The 19,104-nt window shown below is 35.2% G+C and overlaps 1 protein-coding gene across 5 annotated transcripts in view; it reads left to right on the top strand.

The window, feature by feature from the left end:
* The window catches only part of TTC7B (tetratricopeptide repeat domain 7B), a 120,460-nt gene that overhangs the window by 77,341 nt on the left and 24,015 nt on the right, over window positions 1-19,104 (top strand). For 3 of the 5 annotated variants that reach the window (XM_041399927.1, XM_041399953.1, XM_041399946.1), the window contains 5 exons: window positions 2,995-3,092; window positions 6,407-6,571; window positions 8,277-8,327; window positions 13,236-13,376; window positions 15,486-15,688. In XM_041399927.1, coding sequence (XP_041255861.1) covers window positions 2,995-3,092; window positions 6,407-6,571; window positions 8,277-8,327; window positions 13,236-13,376; window positions 15,486-15,688 — 658 coding nt within the window. The remainder of the gene's footprint in view (window positions 1-2,994; window positions 3,093-6,406; window positions 6,572-8,276; window positions 8,328-13,235; window positions 13,377-15,485; window positions 15,689-19,104) is intronic. The other 2 variants (XM_041399937.1, XM_041399962.1) reach the window with 2 other exon arrangements.

The raw sequence follows: 19,104 nt of genomic DNA, 5'->3' as shown, positions 1-19,104 counted from the left end.
GAGTAGGGACCAGGGAGAAAATTTCTTTTCTAACCTAGTGGGTGGTGCTTTATTTTAGTTAGCTGGTTGTGTGTGTGGGCAGACAGGGTTAAGAGTTTAGGATCAGAATGCTGCACTTTGCAGAATAGCTACAGTTTCTGTGCAAGCCTAATTTCAGACTGGCTTTGCATGTACTCCAACACAACTTTTCACCTTCCATCTCTGCTGTTATATCCTTTACACATATCAGGGCTCTAATCATAACTTGTCATTACTGCGTTGTTGTTCTTGTGCTAAGAGCTACTGTGCCATGTTAAACACACGTTAAGTGATGCCTCCTTCAGACATCAGCAGGGACTGTGAAAACTTACTCTTGGCTGTGTCAGCTTCAAACAGCAGTGGTTGATAACTCTCCTTGGCACCATTCTCCTTCAAGAACATCTAAGTGGAAAAATTAGTGAGGACTACTTTTCATGTGATTTTTTTTTCATACTGATTTTTTTTTATGTTGACATCTAAGTCTTTTCTTGAAGTTATTGTAGTGCATTAAAATCAAATTCAGAATGGAATGAACAGGAACTGTGGATAAGTGTCATGATAGGAGGAGACAGGTTTCCCAAATCACACATTCAGAGTTACATCAAGCAGTGAATAAGGATACCAAGTTGTAGTCTTCCTATGGCTAGTCTGTGGGAAATGTAGGGACTGAGTACCTAATATTGTATCACTGTGATCTAGGTCCATCCAGCTCTTGTCCAGGGGTAACAGTTATCACTGAGACCTGAAATGTTACTGGGAAGTTCTGTTCACCCAGCTGCACTCCTCTTGTACAGAAGAATGATGATGTGGGATTATTGTGAAAATTTTCATTTTTTAACCTTTGTAGTTTTAACACAGACTTCATTTTGTTGCAAAGCACCATTTGAAAATGATGGCTCCCACTGGAACTAATGGAAGCCTTTTTAAAAAAAAAGTTCTTTAAGCCAGTAATAAAAGGTCTTTTAATAATTTTAAACCTTTTTATAATGTTGTTCTTCAAAAATTTAAATATGTTTTATGCTTATTTGAAATATCTTTTTCTATTATGATTTAGACTGAAGACTAATTTGGTGTATCATTTTCCCAATAAGATAAGAATTTACTTTCTTGATAAGCTGTGGTTTATATTAAATATTTCTTCTGCAGTGAATCAGATTAGTAGTAACATAGGTTCAGTGTTCTCAAGAATATTTTAATAATAAAAATAAATCACAAATACCTAGACATACCTTAAAAAGGGCCAAAAGCAATACTGTGAATTACCTTTGTTCAGTCAATATAGAACTTTTGTCTTTAATTGAAATACAAACTTTTTTCTCATGAGGTGGTTAATATGAATTTAAAAATTATTTTGTGGTGCAAGGCTTGGAAGATTTAAGTGTTTGCCTTTAGTCTGCTGTTAAAAATGCATTAGAAAATAGTGAAATTCTTTTCCACTTCATGGTTTGCATTTGAAAAAGGAGCAAACCACGGTGCCAGTGCTGTGCTTCGAAGATATTGACAGTAGGTCTGGCTCTACTTGTCAGCAACATTTGGCATGTAGTTGCATGTGGATTGAGGAAGTGATCACCACAGAAAATTTACACCAAGTGATGTAACAACTACAGCTGATAGTGTATGGCCCAGAAAGTTCCCCTCTGTTTCCTGTGGATTTCTATAATGATGTCATTTTGTAAGGAAATAATGCAATAATATCATGGTAATGCGAAATTTTAATTCTACCATTTTAGTAACAGCTCTAAAAAGAGGGAATGTTGTTTCACTGACTTTTGCAACTATTAAGAACTATTGGGAGACTTCTTGCCATTCATTCAATCCAAATTGAGAAGGAGGCAGTTGTAAAATTAAGGCAAATGGAGAGTTGTGCTGTATTTGAGGTTTGCAGTTTAGATTAAAGTTTCTCAGGCTTTACTTTAAACTAGGAATTTTGTACAGTTCTTTCTCTTCAGGGAGAATCAGACAAAAGATTGCACTCTGCTAAGTTGGACTAACAGTTCAACTTCTTTAAAGCTTAATTACTTTTAAATTTGTGGGGTGGTTTGGTTTTTTAATGAGGTTTTAAAGAAAATATTTATTGATCATGAATCGTACTAGACTTAACAATCCTAAAAATGAAATGACTGTATTAACCGTAGAATGTTAAAGAAGGAATGCCCATATGTGCTTCCTTATACTTTGCTGACAATGTGTCTCAATGCTTGCCTCATCTGAAGGAGAAAAAACACTTAGTTCTTCAGTCACTGTTCTTCTGCTGAATTTTTAATAGCAGTTCTAGGAGCAGTTAGTTTTTCAGGAGGCATATCTACAAGAAGCCTGAGGGGCAGATACTGATTTACTGCTAAAGTAGAAGTTAAGTGCATTTGCCCACAGGTGCACTCAGTAAAAATCAGTGCTACTGCTTATGCTCCTGAGATGTTAGAAATGTTCAGAATGTTTCTGCTGTGCTGTTAGAGTCAAGTTGAACATTAGGCAGTTAATATGTCTATGTGCATATATTAAAAAAAAAACGAAACCACAAAACTAAACCAGCCCTTTATAACACCTTTACCTAAAATTGGATGTCCTGGCTTTAGTGTTTTTATTCATTCCAGAAAAAGTGTGGATTTTCAAACTTGTACCTGCCTTCTCAGCTTTCTCTGAAACCTGTACCCCATATCTTATTCAAGGTACAATAGATTCTTTCTGTAGAGGTGTTAGTTATGAATTAAATTAAAAGCCACTATTTCCTTTTTGGTTGTATTAATTATGAAAACAGAATTGTCAAAGTAAATAAAGATTTAATTTTGCTCAGCTTAATTCTGTTTTAATGCAACTGGCTTAATGCACTGTGAGTGGTTAGTGGTGCTTGGTACTAAATTTGGTCATAGCAGTAACTTTTATAGCAAGAACCTTTGTGGGAGTAGGGCAGCATGCAACTTGTATATCAGTATATAATTTTGTCTTTTAATAGCTTACAATTTCTGTACTTCATTACAGTGATTCTGGACGTGGGAGCAGCTTGTTAGACAGAGCTATTGCTGATAGACGACAGCTCAATACAATTACATTACCAGATTTCAATGATCCTGAAACAGGTAGGAAATGCATATGAACAATAAAATAGGTTGAGTGATCTGGCCATAGCTAGATTTTGCATTAGTTATTTTTTTGATTTTGCAAAATGAAGTTATGAAGTTTTCATTATTGTCATATAAGTGGAAATAGACATTGTGTGATATAAGATTTCTTTTTCTTCTTTTTAATTTATTAAGTATTGTCTGACCACATTGTCTGTAAATTAAAATATCTATTATATGGATCATGTTGAGTTTAGTAGTATTTCCTTATCCAAGGGCTAAAAATTAGTATGCTGAACTAGCCTACTTGCTGAAGTCCTGTGTTTTTTCATTCATTCGATATTTGCGCATTTTTGTTTAAAAGATAAATTAAAAAAAATCAGAGAACTTTGAATCTTAAAAGAATAAAATGCATTGTTTTTAATTAATTAAAATCTCAACTATATGTTAAAATATAATTACATGAGTGACTAGGCTTACTGTGGACATACTTTGACATTATAAGCAAAATTTATTTGTTGTAAATCATACATACTGTGGTATTTTTGCATATATATAAGAAATTGTGGTACACAGGTATGCTACATAAAAGCAAAAATTGTTACATGTCAGTAAATACTGACAATATATAATTTGCCTGTGTTAATATATTCAGTTATCCCAATGCAAATGAATATTCCTTAGAAGTTATGCAGTCAAAAAGTACATGAGCCATGCATTCTGCAGAGATTGCAGAAGGAATTATTATGATGCTGCTAATTCCAAAAACTTTTGCCATATCTTACTTGTGTTCTAAATGTTGAGAGTTTTCTTTTTTCTGGGTTTTAAAATGACAGAAGACTTTCAGGGGGGTATTTCTGCTCAATCACTATTTGACACAAACAACTTATGGGAAAATGTGCCAGCCTATGAATTTGAGCACGCTTGACCCATAAATTTAAGACACATTGAAATGTGTACTGTATGTCTAATATCACAATAGTGCAGTAGAGAAAAATCCAATTTAGTTATCTAACTTCTGAAAATTAAAATTGGATTGAATGTTCAATTTTGAATGTCAAGTAGTGTTTTGTGCTTGCTATAGTGCAAGCAGTTTTGATTGCAAAGATCAGGTCACTTGCTTTCAAAGACTAGTAATGTGATATGGAGTAATTAACATGGAATCTGCTTGTATTCGTATAATTAAAAGTGGTAAGATAACATTGTATCATGCTATGGTGATCATTCTATAGCCTAGCTGATTGTTTCATTTTTAAGAGCATAACTATGTTTTATGGGTTTCATATATATATAGAAAGACATAACTATAGATAAAGTTTTATGCCTTCAAAAAAGTGCTTGTTGGGGATGGGTGTTATGAAAGATTTTTTTGTGGTTAGTGGTGGTTTTTGTTTGTTTTCCAGTGAGGACATACAGCTCTTGATTTATACCTTCAGGGTGTTCCATTTTATGTCTGCCATATTGAGAGCACAGTGAATTGATGCACTTTAAAGACTGCATAGTCCTCAATGCTTTTAAGTAAAGATGAGCCCTCATTCAAAACAGTGAACTTTTCAAGAAGCTTGCCCCAGATTCAGATCCTGCAGCCAATATCCTGATCCAAATAGGATCTCTGCATGCATTCTGATTTTTCTAGCAGGTCCAAATGGTATTTTTTTCTGAATCTCAGCTGTTTTGTTAGAACTTAACTCTACAAGGAGAACAAGACAGAAAATTTAAAATATGGGATCAGTTTTTGATTATTTATCTTCTTATAAAAGGTAATTGTGGAGGATCAGTGGGTAGATGTCCCTTATGTTTTTTTGGGTTTTTTTTTAAGGGGAGTTGGAGTTTATTTTGGTTGTTGGTGGGGTTTTTTAATTGTTAATTTTAGCAGAAGAAACCTTGTTGTAATAGCAGTACCCAATTTCTGGCAAGGACTAGAACTTTGTTATCTACTGAATCTATGTAATTATATATATAAAAAAGCTCCACATCCAGAATTTTCCAGAATTCTTCATCAGAATATTATATAAACATTTTGCAGGAATTAAAAGATTATGGTACTACAAGAATAAAAACAATCAAGCTTGTCATAGTGTTTGAGAAAGCTTAAACAGACTGTCAATAAAATATTATTCACAACAGATAGATGATAGAGACAATAGATGGTCAAGATGTTAGACCTTTGTAGGGCTGAAAGGGTTCACCTGCAAAATCTGTGGATCCACAGTGTTTAGAAATGCAGAAGAAATTTGGCAAATAAGTAAACAAATGTTAAAATGCAAGAAAGTTCTGGCTGAAAATCCTCTCAGGATGGAAACATTTGCTCCCCTCCTCGTGTAATGCTACTTTGTGAATACATTCATATGTCTGGATAATTGTAAACATTTGGAAATTTTCCCCTTCATAACTTTGCTTGCCATCTGTGATGATGATGATGATCCCCTTTGCCTGTCGAGTCTGAATTCAGTCATCTAAGTACCAGGAAATGAGAGCTAAAATTAAAATTTGAAGTTTGTGTAAAATCCTTCCAAAAAAATCCAGGTGCAATGGGTGAAAATTCTTCTTTTTAAACTTATCAATTAAGCAGAAGCTGACCTTTAAAAAAAAGGATTGAAAACTTGCTTTATGTGGAGCTCTTACCAATCCTGTAATGATTAAGTGATGCAAGTTTAAATTTTTGTAGCCTTTAAAGTACCAAAAGGGTGTATTGTGGATTTCTTACAAGGCTAGACTGTTGACTCTCACGTCCTGATCAATAATGATGTCAAATTTACTTTAAGCTTGTATGTTACAGTTGGCTTGCCATGAGTGGCATGCAGTTATATTTGTATATATCAATGAAGGAAATAAATGTAGAGGGGGTGAAAAAAGGAGCTTTGATGAATCGATCAATCTCATATGCAAATCTCTACAGACTGATTGGCTATTTGCTTAAGAGAAATTGCAATCAATCTTTTTAAAACCTTTCTGTTCAGTTTGGTTGCAGTCCACTGAGTTTATCATAGGAAGAAACAACATTACCTGAGTTTTAGATTTTGGCCTTTTTTCCCCATAAAGATATATTTTTTTTTAATTTATGCCTTGGAACATAAGGAAAAAATATTTTATTTGGTTTTTAAATCTAATTTAGTATGAAAGGAGAGCATGTATAAGTAAAGGGGTATTTTTGTCGTTGTTGCTTTCAGAAGTGGTATTTATTTTATGTAGGAGCCATTTCGATCTTACCGAATAGTGAAACAAATGCTTTGCGGTTTTGGCATCCATGAGTCCATTAAACCCTGTTGGATCTTTTTTCTTTCATGTCCCCCTCCACACCCCCTTACCATTCTCTTTGTTTCGCTTTTTAGCCTCTGATACTTCCTCATCTTCTCTCTCAAGAACAGAGTCTCCTCTCCAACTGTTTGTATCTTCTCATCTTCCTCATCCTCATGCTAAACCAGACACCTTTGTCTGGCCCCATGCAGCCTCTCCATACTGTGACCAAGTTCCTGAGCCCTGTTCACCTACTCGCTGTAAATTGGCTTTCTATTCCTGATGAGCATGTTTGTGCTGTATTATTCTGATAATCTTCACAGCTGATAAACCGTGGTTGAAGAGATTATGTTTCAAGAGTGTCAGTGAAATCTGGCCTTTCAGTTGCTTTTCATTAAATACTGCATGGGTTTTAAGAGTTTCATCAACGACTGTTTTATTCATCCCAAAATATGTAAAGCTACAGACATATTCATGTTCTCATGACTGTTACAGAGAATTATAGGTGTTCAGTGAAAGAGATTATTGGTCAAGGTTGCTTTGTAGCATTTGCAGTTGTAAATTATTTCCATCTTTTGCCTAACAAGACTGTCCCTGCCACAGTATCTCCTATTATCTGGACAGTTTTTAATAAGTTACTTTCAGACAGCCTTTAACTAATTAGAACCAAAACATTCCCTGAAAATTCACATGAAGGGAACCATTGCCTAAATATCAATGTGTATCATGATGCAGGTAGGGCATATTGGAGTGATTTGGAGGAGGCATTGGAGCAGTGAAATCAGCATTCTGCTGTTTGAAGTCAAGAGCCTTTCTGTTAAATGAAATTATGCCAGTTTAAACCAGTTGTAAGATCAGTCTCCATGGTGTTTAAATACAAAGTGTACGCTAATGCTGCCGGAGTAGTTCAGGTCACAGAGTAAAATCAACGTTGTTTTTCAGCCATTTCCTTTTAACTCCTTTTAATTTCTCTTAATTTGTCCTTCACTCATACCTTTATACATAGCACTTTTTTTGTCACTGAATTTACTATAATCTGATCTTAAGAAATTATTTTTGGCACCTAGTCTTTAGACTGGTTTCATGTCAAATATATTAATTCCAAGCAAAATGTAGCAAATAAATCTTTGCATATTAGCAAAATTAATTTGTTAAATAGCTAACATAAGACCAGGGTTTTGAAAACACTAGCTCATGTGTAAGCATGTAACTAGAACTGCCAGGAAATCTGTGTCCTACAGAAGTTTGACTTCCTTGAAGCATTTGAATAACTGATTGGCTGCTATTACAGGTTTGGGTGTCATTGAGTTGAACTTCCTCAGACCTATACTATAAACAGTACATCCCAGTCAACATTAAGTTAATTGTTCTTGTTCTTTGCAAAGTTCTAAGTTAGTAAGAACCTACTCAAGAATGAAGGCAAACTGAATGAATGATGAAGCCAAGGCAGATTCCATTATGTGAAACCCAAGTTTTCCATTTCCAAGCTACTGTATCCTCAGGGAAATGAGTGTCTACGATTTGTATGAGAAGTAGCAGAACCATGAAAAAGAAGAAAAAATATATTGGAGTTCTTTGTATGGTGTCAATAATTAATGAAAGTTAAAGCTGTCTGAGTAAGGAGCAGTTTCCCTAGATGCCTATAGTATGTTAATATAATTTCAGGGGCTGAAAATCTCATGTTCTATATTTTGCTCAATTCAATTTTTTTTTTTTAGTGAAAGAAGCCAGGGGCATTTTGTATTATTGACTTGACTTACAATTTTTGTTGATCAGGAACATGATTTTAGAGGTGTAGCATCTTATTTAGGTTTTTTATCTTTTGAAATCCTGTAAACCTGATTTACAGTTTGAAGGTTATCAGAAATCCTTTGGCTTTCTTACAATTTCTGGCTTATATATCTCTATATAACATTTTTTTTCTTCTTACTTTGGATTGTAATTTGTGGTTTGATCTGTCCAAAGGCAATCCATCAGATGCTTACTTTCATGGGGTTTACTCCCTTTTTTCAGTTTGTAAGTAGTATTGACTGTGCAGTTCTATTAATTTCAGAAGGACTAAAACCACCTTTTCCTTTAGCACAAGATGTACATGTTTTGTCCGTCAGTAGTTGAAGCTTGATAGTGTGTAAAGCAAGGCTGATGCTCTTTGCCCATTCAGTCACCCTAAGGGCTGTAATCTTACGAGACCTGAATGCACTCAACTAACACTTGCATTTAATAATTAAAGAGGCAGTATTCATTTCTAGAGGACTGCAAATAGAGATATATTAGGCAGGTCTTGTGTAACACAGTGGCCAACTGCCAGTACATTGTATTATACCACTGCTGTTCCTAAAGAAGTACACTAATCCAGAACACAATACTGCAACTACTGTCATGACTCATAATAAGCTACTACTTTCTTTTGTGGTACGAGTTTTGCTTGTAAAATAAATGAAGAGTACACTTTGAAAGAATGCAATTATGAAAGCAGACTAAATAAGAAAGAATGAAGAGTATAGAGCAATAAAAATAACTGCTGTTTTAATCAGGATATGAATTAATATTCTTTTTCTCTAACCAGTAACCTTATAAAGCTGTGTTCATAGCATTCAATTGTATTATTCATTGATTACCTTTGCATAAATTTTTTTTGGGTAGTACAGGAGATCAAATTGGTGAAGGAGAGAAAAGTAAGATACATAAGCCAACATGTTTGAGCACAGAAAATCTTCTTCAAAGAGCTGAGAGGATGCTTTGTGAATGATGCCGTCCTTACTTGACTACTGTCATCTCCGTGCACAACTTTGTAGTAAAAGATAAGATAGCTTTGTAATTTGTGATTGTGAAAAGTATCTCAGACTCTTAATGAATTTTCAATGAAAAAAAATTGTGAATTTTGGCTAAATCTGCCAGTCTGTCTTATCAAATGCATCACTTCAGGGATGTATTAGTCCTGCAGAAGGTGCTGCCTCTTTGTATTATGTAATTGCTTTTCTTACAGTTCTCTGTGTGTCACACCACTGTTCTTACTTCCAGCTCTTTGTGTGCATGTAAAGTTGAGTCATGGGGGTTTTCATCTTTTCTCCTGCATGAACATTGCAGTTAAAGCATTTTTTTCTTTATGTAAATATTGAAATGTTTAAAACGGGATGAATGTAAAACTATTGAGTAACATTCTCTTTTATGGCACAAAAAGAAATCCTGCCATAGTGGTTTTATGAGTTGATATGAACATGTTCCATGAAGGATGACAGTCCATTGTATTACTCATTTTCAGAAGGGAAATTGATGTACATAGCAAAGTGATTTTGTTTTTCTCAAAGCTGTCATGCCATCTAGGTCCTTATAGAGTCCACATATTAGTTTATGTCCATTACACTGCATTGAAAAGAATTTATGTGGAAATAACCAAGGAAAGAACTGAAGAAGTCATTACACACTCATTTACATAGGGTGTGTGGTATTTATAAATGGTATTTAATGGGTGAGTTCATGTGGACTCTCATGTAACATTTACAAAAAGCCTGAAGAGAATAAACTGAATGCATTATTCACAAAAGTTTCACTGTAGGTATGACTTGGAAAAGAAAGGTTTCTGTGACATGATGACTTCTTGGGTAAATTGTTTTTGTTCAAGACTCTTGGTAGGTTTTTCTATTTGAGATTGAGTTGAAACATTGAATCTGAAACATGGTTGTTGCAGATAGGATGTTAGTAGGATGAGAAGAAACTAGATTCTGGGCAAGTGCCATTAGAGGAAACTTGAGTGGGTGGTTATACGTTTTTGGTTTAGGAACATTTTGTCATGGTTAAGACCTTCTGTCACACTTTGCAATGTGATTGTGATTCCAGATGTTAATCAATTTAACTAGTGAATTCTAGGTTTTGCAAAGATAGTCCCTGTTTCACACTTGGCCTTTTTAGTATAAACAAGCTTCAGAACAAAGCTAAACAAATGAAAGTGGGTAGCCAGGAGCTATTTTGGTGATATATTACTTTTCCAGGCCTCATGATTTCCATTTCAAAATAAATGCTCTTTGCTGCTTGTGTTATTTGAGGGAATTTTTTCTTGAGTCTCAAATGTCATGCTATAACAGCAGGTGTAAAAGTTAGCCAGGAAGAGCAAAGGTATTTTTGTGCATGAGAGATCAGTAAAATTTTAAATGAGAAATTGCTGCAACTCTTATCTGAGCATTTGAAGGAAGCTACAACACAGTGAATTGTAAGTAAAAGTGAGGATATGTTTGTGTTTGGCTGTGGGTCCTGACCTCAGACCAAAGAAAGCCAAATGCAGATAAGACTGAGACAAGAGAGCAGAGCTGATGACAAAACCAACAGGGAACCTCCAAATAAACTGGCTATAGGATCTGAAAAGCCTCAAGAAGACTCTAAGACATACTTGTTTTACCCTCAGCCTCTCACAAGCCACTTTGTATCTTTACCAGTTGTAGATGAAATGACTGTATGTTTTAGAATTGTCATGTGAATATAAAGATCTGAATCTGTTAGGACATCCTGGGTTAGGACAAGGGTACAGATAAGTTAGTTCTAATATGAAAATACCTGAGTAAAATTTGAAGGAAGGTAGGAAAAATCTTCTTAGTACACAGGATATTTAAATGATGTTTAGTTTATGAAATGAAAAGTTTACTAAATGTGTTTTAACAGAAAGAGCCAGAAATTAGTCAGATGACAGCTAATTGTGACAGTACTAAAGATGTATTTCGGGCTTTGTGGGTTAGAGTATTAGCATGAGTGTAATGTCCCTGAAAGATGCCTGATTGGCCATTGCTTTATGTGTTTTCTTCAGAGAACTAATTGCTGCAATATGCTAAGGGATACCTTTTTCCTAAAGAGAAAATATAAACAATTTGAATAATGCCATTTCAAAGAAAAATTTTAGAAATACTTTTAAACTTTTTTCCTCTTTTTATGCTATTCTTTATAAAGTCCAGGGTAGGAAGCACTCAGTATTCACTCTGTTTAATTTTAATACAGATGGCACAGAAACTCATAAGAATCTTACCACAGTATAGTTATTTTTTATAAATAAATTGATGTAAAAAAAGTTTTAATAATCTATTCTCATATGTGCTTTATGGTTAAATACCGGAGGCTTAAAAACTAACAGCACACTTTTTATATGAAATTACTTGTGGCCTGGCTAGCAGCCAGAGTCTTTGCTTTAAAAAATAGAAAATATAGGGCCTTTTTAACACTAAATTGCATACTTGCTTTTCCAAAGGAGGAGGTTAGATGATCTCCTTTATGGCAGTGAATTGCACCTTTTCTTTACAAATTGCTCTGAAGAGAAGAAGGTACTTTCACTATTAGTCCCTGGAAGGCTAACAAGTGCCAGGCTGCAGTGATGAGCTTTACAGAAATGGCAGTCACACAAGAACAGGACTACTCGCGACTAGTGCTTGTTTTTGGTACCCTTGCTAGTATTTTTCTTATAACACACTCCATGTACTTCTTGCTTAGGCTTCCATTTTGCATTTCTTCTGAATTTAAACTTTAAAATATGAGACACAAGAACTGTAGTGAATGTTCAGCTGTGCAGGCTGGACTTTGAGTTGTTTCATCAGCCAGTAAAAGGGAAAGCAAACCCTCCTGCCAGACACTGTTTCAGATATCCAGGACAATTCCTTGTTCATAATGACATGAAATGCTAATTATGTCCTGTGGTGCTTTTCCTTTGTTTCTTTCAATTAAGGGAGCTATGATGCATGCTTTCAGACTAACTTTCTTTTCCTACTGATCTGTGTACTAGGAATTTCTGGTGCTTTCTGGATTGCTGATTTATTTTGTCGCACTTAAAAATTCATATTTCATGTGACAGATCTCTTCTCATTAAAATTCTTAGAAAACCTGAGATATTGAGTGAAGGTCTTGTTTATTTTTTAACTTGTAATGATGAGGACAAGCTTTTGGGGTGCAGTTCTACTTGTACAGGATTCAATACTTTCTTTTGGAGTATCTGCCCTTATTGAAAATTATGGATATGGTGATGGAATTAGACAATTTCTCATCTGATCCATTATGGAATATTTTACTGCCTTTATTTTTTAATCAGGCCTAATCAGTATGAGATTTTGTAATTTGTAATTATAAAACAACTAGAGATATGCTGAGGCTTAGATGACAAGAAGGAGTGTAGTTTAAAACATTCATGGTCTTGATTTAAAAAAAAAAGTCATGACTAAATATGCTGGCAGTAATTGACTATCCGAAGTACCGTTGCCATTAGATATTCTCTAGTCATAGAAGCTTTTTAATTCCAGTACTTTGAAAAGGTTATTATTTGCCAATGAGGTTCTAATCTGACTTGGAAATTATACATTTTATGAGAATTATCTTTAGTGTGCTCTGGGAATGTTTTCTATGCAAAAAAAACTTTGTGGACTTTTTTGCCACAAGGTACTTTAACTCAGCCTTCTTGATTAGGCACGTTTTACATTCAGTGCAGTTTAATGGTGTATGTCATGATTGCTGGGTGTATTTTAGTTTTTTTGTTTTGTTTTGTTATTAATTGTAAAATAATCCTCTAATTGCACTCTGTGATACTAACATCAAAGTGAATGCAGAAGCCTGAAGACTACAATGTATGATACCATTACAAACCTTTTTTGGATTGCACATTGCCAGAAAAGAGGTGTCAAGTTTACTAGACAGTATTCATAGTAGCAACCCAAAAAAATGTCAGGTACAGTTACCAAAGTTTAGTGTGTTTTTTAGATAGACTTTCAGACCAATATGAAAGGTTTCATAAGAAAATTAATCTGGCATTTTAAAAAATTCTCCAAAATGGTAAATGTAAATTAAATATTGAGTTTGGGGTACAGCCTCTTATGCAAAGGGTTGCAATTAAATGTTTTATGCAATGTATATGGCCTTCATTATTTCTGTGCTGGTAAATTTGTTTTATTACTTCTACAGGTTCAGTCCATGCCACATCAATAGCAGCTTCCAGAGTGGAGCAAGCATTGTCTGAGGTTGCTTCTTCCCTGCAAAGCAGTGCCCCTAAACAAGGTCCCCTGCATCCTTGGATGACTCTGGCTCAAATATGGCTTCATGCAGGTATTGTAATAGTAATTTTTATTTGTTTTTATGCCCTCTCCTTTATTGCTAGGCTGAGGACTTAACAAAATCTGTTTGTTTCATTCAGAATCTGTTACCACTTATCAGATAATATTTTTTCCATGTGTGAGGCACAAAAACAAGTTAAGAAATAAAAAACATACTAGAGTTACTCTGTGTGTAAGATCATTTATGAAAGATAAGGCAGTAGTTTTAGAATGTAGCTGTTACCAGTGGAGTCATATCTTTTCTAGAACAAATACAGTACTCTTATTCCTGAATAATTTCATTTCTGAAGTACCTAGAGTATCTTGGCGCTTGGAAATATAGTGTCCTTGCAGAATCACAGAATATTCTGATTTGGAAGGCACTCACAAGGATCATCAAGTGCAATTCTAAAGTGAATGATCCATGAGGGAGTGGAACCTGTGATCTTGGCATTACTAGCACCATGCTCCAACCAACTGAGCTAATCTCAGCTTACTGAATCTATTGAATGGAAAAAGATGTTTGTAAGATTTTTGCCTAGAGTTCCTGTAACTACAAAATTATATAATACAAAAGAAATAACTCTGCATATTCAGGGAAAGAAACAGTACTAGTACTATCGAGCAACCTGTCCCTTGCAGCTGCGATAATGAGCCCAAATTCTGTTCTTTTCCTTCTGGTTTCATTGATGTTAAAGATTCAGGATTGTTTGTCTAAATGTGGAGTCATCTTGAGTGGATTTAGTGTTGTTATGATACCTTAAGCTAACTGCAGTATCACCAGTGGCTGTTACATAAAATTTTAACCAGAAAATTATGATCCAGTGTATTTTTATACAGTTAAAAATGTATAACATGCAACTGTTTTTATTGATAGCTGGATCAGAAAGATGTAATTTAGAAATCAGCCAGCAATTGTTATGCTTTGTTCTGCTTTCAGAGCACTTTTCAGTGACATATTTCTTTTCTTTCATGTTTTAACAAAACAGTGCTTTATTATTTAGCATTTATGGAGCATTTGAATTTACCTATTTACATCTACAGTTTTATGGTGTGAAAGTCATTGCAGGGTAATGGCTCCCAGTTTTAAATGGTTTAGTGGTTTAGACAAAAAGCCCAGAAGACTGGAAAAAAAGCAATTACAGTGATTAATAATAGTGATCTCATTTGGGCTACTCAAAAGCAGCACAGATTAGAATAGGGCAAGGTCCAACAGGGTGTAGTAAGGTTGCCTGCTCTGTGTTGTGGCAGTATTGACTTTAAATATTTATAAACTGCCACAGATGACCGTCTACAGTAACTCTTAGCATCTATAATGCTGGTAATTTCTCAGCCTTCTGTGGCAGCTTGTTCCACTACTTATTTTCTGTTTGGTGGGGTTTTATTTGGTTTTTAAAAAATTTTTTGTGGATTTTGGCAGTTTTGGTTTGCCAATCTGAGTTTCTTCTTTCCCGCCCAACGCACCAATTAATGTAGTGGGTTTAGTGCTGGCCAAATGCCAGTGCACTCACTAAAATTATTTACTCATTTCCTGCTGTGAGATAAGGATTAGGAGGAAAGCAAAACAGGCTCAAAACTTTCAAGGGTATAAAGAAAACTTTATTAACAGAATTAAAAGATAAAATAATAAGAAAATCAGAATAAGCCTTCAGAACACTTCTACTCCTCTCACACCCTCTTTTCTTTCTCACTAACAATGTAAAGAGGCAAAACCTGGGACTTCAGTCAGTTTACCACCTCCAAAACAGTCTTTCTTCAGTTCTCTTAGGGAGAGGAATCTCTCTTGCCATGTCATGGAGACTTCTCCACAAGAAAAAAAAAAAATCCAAGATTTAAGATAAAAATTGCAAACTAGAAAGAGTATTCTGGGGTTTCAACCAGCCATTTAGAATTTGTAAGTCCTGATACACTTAGAAAAACAAGTTTCCTGAAAGAATAAAATAATCTAAAATAATTTAGGTAATAATTTAGGTAATAATTTCTCTTTTAAGATACAAATTTCTTTTAGGAAAATAGTCTTTATCTAAAGTGAAAGTATTTACAAATAAAGCACATGTGACAACATCTAGTCATGGTATAATGAAGCAAGAATCATTAATTGGTCCTGACATTCCTTCCACAGCTGAAGTCTACATAGGAATTGGGAAGCCTGCTGAGGCCACAGCGTGTACCCAGGAAGCAGCTAATCTCTTTCCAGTGTCACATTATGTTCTCTACATGAGAGGTCAGGTGGCTGAACTTCGTGGAAATATTGATGAAGCCAAACGCTGGTATGAAGAGGCCTTATCCATTAGTCCTACCCACGTGAAAAGCATGCAGAGGCTGGTAAGTCTTGAGCCCGTGTTCACGGGCAATGTCACCTCAACTGGTGGTACTGTACTGTGAAGTCTTGACTTGGTGTAGGTAACCTGTACCTTGTGAGTTTGGAATCTATATTCTTATTACAAAATGCTTTGGAAACAATCTTTCCTGGCATTTATTCTGTCTTTTGTGTGTTGGGACATAAAAAGGATTTGCAGGCCATAAGACTATTTCAATCCTAGTAGAAACTACTGAAGAAGAAGCAGTTTGCATCTGCCTAATATTCATGCCATTGGGAAATGAAGGTGGCTTATGGTAAGAGAAGAGTTGGATACTGTAGCTGAATACTGTAGAGGAAAGACCAGTCATTTTGGTATTCTGAAGTAAAAGTTAAATTCATAAAATCATAGAATATTCTAAGTTGGAAGAGACCTACAAGGATCATAAAGTTCAACTCCTGGCCCTGCACAGTTCACTCCAAGAGTTACACCATGTGTCAGAGAGCATTGTTCAAACAATTGAACCCTCTCAGGCTGGTGCTGTGACCACTTCCCTGGGGAAGCTGTTCCAGTGCCCAAGCACCGTCTGGGTTTTCCTCATATCCAACCTAAACCTCTCCTGACACAACTTCAGGCCATTCCTTCAGTCCTGTCACTGTTCATGAGAGAAGAGATCAATATCTGCCCCTCCTCTTCTCCTTACAGAAGTTGCAACTGCAGTGGGATCTCCCCTCTGTCTCCTCTAGGCTGGACAGACCAAGTGACCTCAGCCCCTCCTTACATGGCCTCCTTCACCACCCTCATTGCCCTCCTTTGGATGCCTTCAGTACCTTTATATTCTTCTTACACTACGGTGCCCAAACCTGCACAAAACACTTGAGGCCACACTGATGCAGAGTACAGCTGTTTTCTGCATTCTGCATGTTTATTGATTGCCTTTGTGCTATGTAATTTCCTGGGTTTTTGAAAGGTAGAGAATCAGTCTTGCCCCCAAATGAATGTGTAGCTCTAAGTACAAAGGTACCTTTCCCAGTATAAACATATGTTTGTTTATATACTTCATAGATGCATACATGTATATATTGTGTGCTTACCATGCTAGGAAAATTACTTTTGATCCAGTTTTCTTCCAGATAGAGACAGCTGAAATCAGCTTCTTACCCAATCTTTTTGTTCAGAAATAGAAGTTGGTTTTTGCCTAGGTACTTATGAATTATTCAGAGAAATTTCTTGTGCATCCCTGAGGGAAACATATGAGACAAAAGATCAGATAGGAAGGCAGCACAGAGTAAGTTTTTTGTTTCACCTCTTTCAGCATTTCAGGATATTTGAGCCTGCTGACAAATGTCAAAAGATTCCCTTTCCTGAAGAAGCAAGCAGTCAATCTAAAGCAGTGCAATTCAGTGAAAATGAAAGCTCATGTTTTGCTGGGTATCTTTTTGCCCCTCCTCTGAATGCACTTTTGAATAAATGGTCTGTAAACACACAGTGCTCTTTGGAATGACTGAGAAATTAGCTAAGAGACATGTGAGATGAAAATTATTGGGGTTCCAATCCAGGTTTCCTTTCTATAAGATTTTCTGTTTGAATCCTAGCTTGACGATAGCTGCTCATTTCATTGGATTGGACAGTCCTTTTTAAAGATGCTTGTAATATCAAATTTTGTTTCTAAGAGCTTTTTCTATTGTTCTACACCTTTTCTGCACTAGGATGTTGTTTTGAGTAGATTCTGAGAGATTTATGCAGCTTAAATACGAATATTCAAGACATATGCTATAAAAATACTTGTCTGTGTAATTTAATGTAGGACAAAGTACAAGCTTCTGTATCCTTCTTGACCTTTTGACTATTGCAAAAAGTGTTTTAATGGGGAAGCTTGCAGTGTTTACTCTTGCCTGTGTGTATAGATGAATACCTGTATATCTCAACACTTTGTTTGTGTATATTTACCTATTTATTAGTAAGAAATGTGATCTCAGTGGTGGGGGAGCTATCACAACAGCAATGTGGAGGTACCAGCCTCTATGACACCAGCACAAACATTAACTTTTAACATTTGTGTTCACAATTCTAAGCTGACAGTTGGTTTATGAATGAAAGTTCTGTGCAAAAAAACCCTTATTTCCTGTGATTAATTTGATATTTAAAAAATATTTTATATGGCTTTCTAGCAATGCTTAGAAAGTAATATCAAATGCAACTGTTTCCACATAAAAGTTACCTTAGAGCCTATATTTGTTCAATAAGTTTTGGTGAATTTCCTTTTAAGGGGCAAATACTGAGTAGAAATCATAGTGCTTTATGTATAAAATGCAACAAAAAGCAAGTAAGATTTAAGGATGGTGTGAATTCTAACATTCACATCTGTATCCAGGCCTGTTTCTCCAGGTGAAATTGCTTGAAATATTTGAACCTGAAATCAGTTTGGAACAACTTTTGTTTGTTTTTATTAGAATTTTAGTATGAGTGACATCTGACACTCAATAAAATTTCCTGATGCTAATGGTTTGGAAATCTGAATCTTTGGTTTGAGTCTTTGTAGTTGTCCAGAGGAGAAAAAAAAAAAAAAAAAGCAAAATAAAATGTATGTTTCAATTTGTATGAACAACAATAGCATATTGGGAATAGGAGTTTTCTCCTTTTATAATCTGTCCTTTTAATGATGTTACATCACTCTGGTAAGAAGGATGAAAACCAAAACTTTGAAAAATTTACTGTCTTTCATACAGCATTTCATACAATATTTTCACCATAATTCTCTCTAAGTAGCTATTCCTGAATATGATCTACTGTTTCTACACAGAAACAACCTTGTTAATTTAAATTACTTGGGGAACTGTGTAAGTAGAGACCAGAAAGGTTAGTTTTGTGGCTTCAGAAGTGTTGTACTTCTTCCTGGGAGTTACAGCGTGTGCTGCGCTTTGGAGTTTCTGCCAAAAGACTCTTGCATTTGTCTCTCATGCAGACTCCACATTCTGTCAGTGTGACCATGAAGACTCTGCAGAAGTCTAGTGTATTATCTGAATGAAATTACTTTCTATTGACTGGCTTCATCATTTTTTGCAAAAAATTATAATTTTTTTAAAGGAACAGTTTCTTACTCATTTTGCTGCTGTCTCTAGGGTCTTCACAGATTTACTCCTGTTTAAACAGAGTTGCTAAAATGAAAACCAGGAGATCTTGATGATGGTGTGAAAATTGGAGCAGTTAAGAGTGATGAAAGAGATCTTTTTGCCAACAAAATGATAATCATAAATGGGAGGGTTTGACATGGAAAGTTTTTACCTTACTAATGAAATGCCTAAGACAGCATAACACCAAATGTTGGGGTCTTGATGCATGCGTGAATGCAAAATGGTTTAGCTGTATTCTGCTGAACTAAACTTGGGAAATGGAGCTGCTTGGGCCGTACTGTTGCATTACCTAAGATGGGAGCCATTG

The sequence above is a fragment of the Onychostruthus taczanowskii genome, unplaced genomic scaffold (assembly GCF_017590055.1).
Source record: "Onychostruthus taczanowskii isolate IOZ18803 unplaced genomic scaffold, ASM1759005v1 scaffold1, whole genome shotgun sequence".
Lineage (NCBI taxonomy): Eukaryota > Metazoa > Chordata > Aves > Passeriformes > Passeridae > Onychostruthus > Onychostruthus taczanowskii.
This window is presented reverse-complemented; position numbering and strand designations above follow the sequence as displayed.